Consider the following 5,142-nt stretch of genomic DNA (forward strand, 5'->3'; position numbering starts at 1 on the left):
TGCTCTGTTGCAAGTAAACTGAGGCATATGGCTCTGGCCTTCCTGATTTATTTTGTATTCCTTTCTGAATGTGTTTATATCCTCAGCAGCTCTAGAACAATGATTGTATATTCCTCAGTATCTGGTTCACAGGATCATGAATGAATGTGTGTGTGACAGAGTGCTATATGTTAGGAGTATGAGAATTCATGTCACCATTGATGCAGTATGGCAGTGATTACATCACCAAGTGTGTGTCCATGGGGTAAATAAAATTATTGATACACAAAAGTTCATCACCTTGTATACCCCTAGGTGGCTATGACTTTACTATATAGCCCTGGCTGTCTGGAACTTACAAAGATCCATCTCTGGATGTGAGTTCTAGGTCTACAGCAGGGGATAGAAAACCTGAATAAGGAAGATGGTCTCAAAAGTCACGACTTGCAAATCCATTTTTTGCATAAGAAATAGAATTTTTAAAAAATAGGTTTTACAATTTCAATTAATATAGAGATAAAGGCAAAAATAAACAATGAAATAAAAGAATAAGAACATATAACTTCTAAATAAAATAGCAACAACTCAAAGAACAAAAAATGAAAACTTCAAACAAAACTATAAAAAAATTATTGTTCATCTTTTTTCTTCACTTTTAGCAGCACAGACCTATAGCCTGTTACTCCTCTTGGACATTTGTTAGCAGTGCAGTCACCTCTGTTCTCTGCCAAGAGGAATTGTCTGAAGAGAAAAGGCAATAACACCCTGAATCAGCCATGGCTTCCTAGTTAGGGCCTATTCCCACTCAGGACATGTGATATAAAGAGATTCATATGGGGAAGATTCATCTGAGGAAGATTCGGGATGCTGGAGATCAGGGTCAGCAGGGGCCTCCTGGCATGACAACTCATTTTGCAAGATGGTCTCTTCTTTAGCTGTGGCCAATCCCAGCTCTCTAGCAGTTTCTGAGACCTGGGAAAGGAAGGCAGTTACTAAGACACAGGAATGGTGGGGAAAGGCATGGCAGCTGTCAGACCTTTATCTCCCACTACCTCATCTTTACTGTACAGTCAACATTAATATTCTAACTGAAATTACTGATATGAAATCTGCAGATAGGACCCAGAATTCACTCAAACCTCCACATAGCATTCCACCTATCTGAAGACATGCATGCAAGAATGTGACATGTTATTCACCTGTCACCCTGAGTGGACAGAAGACTAAAGCAGAGTTGAAAGGTTCACTTGCCAGTGATAATAGTGCCTCCAAAGAGGCTAATTCAGAGTTTCACAAGATGCTAACTTCCCAGAATACTTGTGTGAAAAAAGAGCAAAGAACAGCTACATTCCATGAGGAGGGCGGCTGCTTGGAAGTATGGATTAGAAAGTTGGTGGGAGGAAGCAAAGATAGATTCTATTGTGCCAATTATCAGATAGTCATAGCCTGGCCGAATTGTTTGTCCCTACCTGATGTTCTTTAGTCTCCAGGTTGTTGGTCTTCTCCTGTTCTTCTGTACCACTCAGATTCAACTCCATCAAACATTGACGAATGACGGCCCAATCAGCCAGTACTTCCTTCTTCTCCTGCTGCAATATCGCCAACTTCTTCTTTATAAGATTCTTCTCCAGCAGGAGCCGGCTGTGCAGGTTACTGGAAACACATTCTGCATGGTAAGTTCCTGCAGCCTCCTCCTCCCATTTCTACTTACAGGTCCCATTAACCTGACATGTACCCTGATTCCTGTGAACACCTAATATAATCCACCAGAATACATCCATGACAGCTGTACAAAGAGCAAATAGCCATTTCATGGAAGAAGAAATTTGTGCTGCAGTCCAAACACCAAAAAGGGTCCATGTTTTTCCAAAAGAAACAGGGATCTCCATCTACTCATGACAGCCCATGCATTGGGACAATACCAATTAGTAGGGTGCAACTACAATCAGGGTAGTCATTAGAACCAAAGGGAGGGCGCTCTATCCTCGTGTTACACCTCACTTAGCTCTGTAAAACCCTGCCTGAGCCCCACAGGCCCAGTACAACATAATAACCTTCTGATGATCTGAATCACTTGTCTGTTTAGAGGCTCCTGAGAACCCTGGAGAACACTGGCAGTATAACAGTCTCCTAGAGACCTAGGAAAACTGAGTCCAAAAATCCAAGGGACACTGATGCCTAAAAAGCATAAAGTATAGAACCAGACCTGCAGTCTCCCGACCAGAAATAAAGGAAGGCAGAAATGGCCATTTCACAAGTGTTGGCCTCCCAGACAAGTACTTACCGATAGAAATTTATCTCCTTCTTGAGCTCCTGCTTGTTCTCTCGGGCCTCCATGTTCTTGTTCTCTAATTCATGTAGGAATGTCATGATCTCCTTCTCCTTTAATTTCAGTTCTTTATAATGTCCATTTGGCCTGTGGTAGGGCCTGGCCCCAGGAAGACAGAACTCCATAAACTTAGGCTTTTAGTAACACATGAACTCAGGCTGGGTCCTGGACTACTGCAGCCATGGAAACCACACACTGCATTCTAAATGCTGGGATTTTCTTAACCTTGGGAAACTGGCTATCCTGGCCCCTGAACACCAGAAGCTAGGCATCTAGATTGAGGGTGCCCTGGCTCCCTGCGTTACTCAGTAGGTCTGAAGGGCAGACTAAGCAGTTATGTTCTCAGGGGTCTAGGCTACAGGTCTTTACCCACCAAACAGCTGTGATGGTGTTTCCCCTGTTTCCATAAAAGGGATTCTAAATCCTGGATACCTAATACTGTAGAGACAGTTATTATATATAATTATGGAGATGAGTCCAGACATCACCACAGATTTATAATCTGCCCCCAAAATACAAAAGTACTAACACATGTGACAACATAGTCAAAGTGCAATGCTATTTAAAGTGGGGACTACCAGGCCTCAGGACCAACCTCACCTGGATACTCTTAGGTAAGTAAATCCTCAGGCCAAAACACCTACCCCTAGATTCCAAATTGTGGAGAGAAATAAAAACATACAAAACATATTCACAGGTCTGTACCTGTGCATGCACATAGACTCACAGACTTAGACCTATACACAGGATGGAGAAACAAAGAGTGAGAGAATGAAAGAGAAAGAGAGACAGAGACAAAGGGAACACAATGAGAGGTAGAGTAATGCATGCAACATTACTGCCTTAGAGTATAAGGCACACAGACAAAGAGGAACAGGCATGAACTTCAGGCATTCTAATCAAGCACTGAGAAGAACCATGTGGGACCAGGCCCCTCCAGCTGCTACCTGGAGGTGCCAGCACTCAATCACGTGGGAGACAAGTAAAAACACAACTACAAACACACATCACCTAGAAACCTCCTGTCAAAGGCTTTCCAAATGAACCCTAGGAAATCATCACTGCCTCTTTCCCTGAGTTCTTCACTCAGATTCCAAGTTCCTCTTTTCAAGTGGAGGGAGCAGAAGAGTCTATTTCCCTTCTTAATCCTGACAAAACTTCAGGTGTGGCCACTCCTCTAATAAGTATATAGGGGCATGAAGTGAGGCCCAGTTATATTCTGGTGGTATAGCTTCCTAGAACCCACCCCTTTAAAAGCATAAGATGAAGGAGGCATTGCAGACCCCGGAATGACACCACAGGTATGGAGCAAGGTATACCTCTTGTTCATGGATCCCTCGGTCACATAGATCAGGCGATCTCTCAGCTCATTTGTCTCCTGCATAGTGAGCTGGATCTCTTTGATCAGCTCGTTCTCTTCCTTCTCAAACTGCTCCTTGCTCATGACAGGTATAGGGGATGATGTCTGTCTGTGAGCCACTGTAGGTAGATGAATATGAGAATATTTGATGTGAGAATGCAAAGAGTGTGGACTTACCAAAGAGAAGGAAAAAGGCCTGTAACCTAGTGACACCACCAAGAGATTGGTCCCAGCATGAGATTTCTTCTGAGTGGATCTCAGTTCTACCATCACTCTAGAGAGATCAGGTGATGTAAGTAGCCAGATGTATCCTCATTCCCCCTTAAACGTGCTTATGAGGACCAGAGAGATGTCTTCTTCAGGGTACAACTTGGCTTCAGAGCCCTGAGCCCTGTGGTTTCACAAGTCAGACTACAAATTCACTATCACAAGTATTTTAGATCTTGGAGATGCTCAGATATCCTACCTGTTACTCTAAGCCAAGGAATTTGTTTAATAAGTCAGGCAGGGGGAGAATATGTTCATCACAATGATCAACTTCCCCCCTGAAACACAAAACATCCCAGAAATAAAAATAGAATCCCCCTCTGGGTCTATCAACTGCTTGTTCTTTGTTTACAGTATAGAAATGGCTGCCACCCACAATTGGTGATAAAGAAAGGTAAGGTAGGAACTGTCACAAACAGGAGGTCAGAGTAGTTCTGAGAACATGACATCATGGTCTGGAGCACCATTCTCTCCCTGTGACTAATGTCAGATAACTACAGGAGCTTAAAGAAGCCATGGACTGAAGTGCAGGTATTCCCTCCCTCAATCTGGCATAGCTTAGACCTGCTGTCACTCCTGATGGTCTCATTCTGTCCCCAAGTAACACCCACAATACCCAGTGCAAGTCAAGACTTGAAGTTCATAGCCCAACAGCTTTGACCTTGCCAACTCCTGCCTTAGGGGATGGAAAAGTACTGTTCTGAAATCCTTGATGATTCAAGAATTGTGATAACCATGGAAGTTTTTTTGCTACCCAGAGTCTCCAGTTCCACATTACTAGAAAGGCCAGCTCAGGCCACCCCTACCAGGAAGCTCAACATCCACTTCCCAGGACTTACTCCTCATTCGCCAAGTCCACCTCCTTTGTCCTTCATTACTCTCAGATGGAAGGCCAGCATCCTTCCTCCCCTCTCTGGTCTCTCTCCCATCCACATTGGTTCTCTGAAAAAGTCTACCAAGTCGGGCAAGCAGGGCCATCACTGCAATGTCCAGTCTCTGACTGAGAAATCTCAGTCAGCTTGTTGTAACTACAACACTGGTGACATTACAGAGGTTGCTTAGAACTCTCCAGGAGACAATAGAATGTCCAAGAAAGGACTGCTGATGTCATGGACTACATATAGCCTTTGGTTCCCTGCTAATGTTCTCACTGTACTGACAGGAAGCTGAGCTGCTCTTTCCTGGGGCATAGCCATTGAGCACATCC

At 43.8% G+C, this 5,142-nt stretch overlaps 1 protein-coding gene across 1 annotated transcript; it reads right to left on the reverse strand.

Moving 5' to 3' along the window:
- Positions 1-735: 735 nt before the first annotated feature.
- LOC147005053 (disks large homolog 5-like) lies at positions 736-4,913 on the reverse strand. The gene is made up of 5 exons (XM_085836141.1): positions 4,775-4,913; positions 3,628-3,787; positions 2,264-2,407; positions 1,449-1,632; positions 736-951 (listed from the first exon to the last, which is right to left on the reverse strand). Exons 1-5 carry the CDS (start codon positions 4,911-4,913, stop codon positions 775-777), a joined length of 804 nt encoding a protein of 267 aa, XP_085692267.1. The 3' UTR covers positions 736-774.
- Positions 4,914-5,142: the final 229 nt, after the last annotated feature.

Source organism: Mus caroli, unplaced genomic scaffold (assembly GCF_978045245.1).
Source record: "Mus caroli unplaced genomic scaffold, Mus_caroli_1 scaffold_4, whole genome shotgun sequence".
Taxonomy (NCBI): domain Eukaryota; kingdom Metazoa; phylum Chordata; class Mammalia; order Rodentia; family Muridae; genus Mus; species Mus caroli.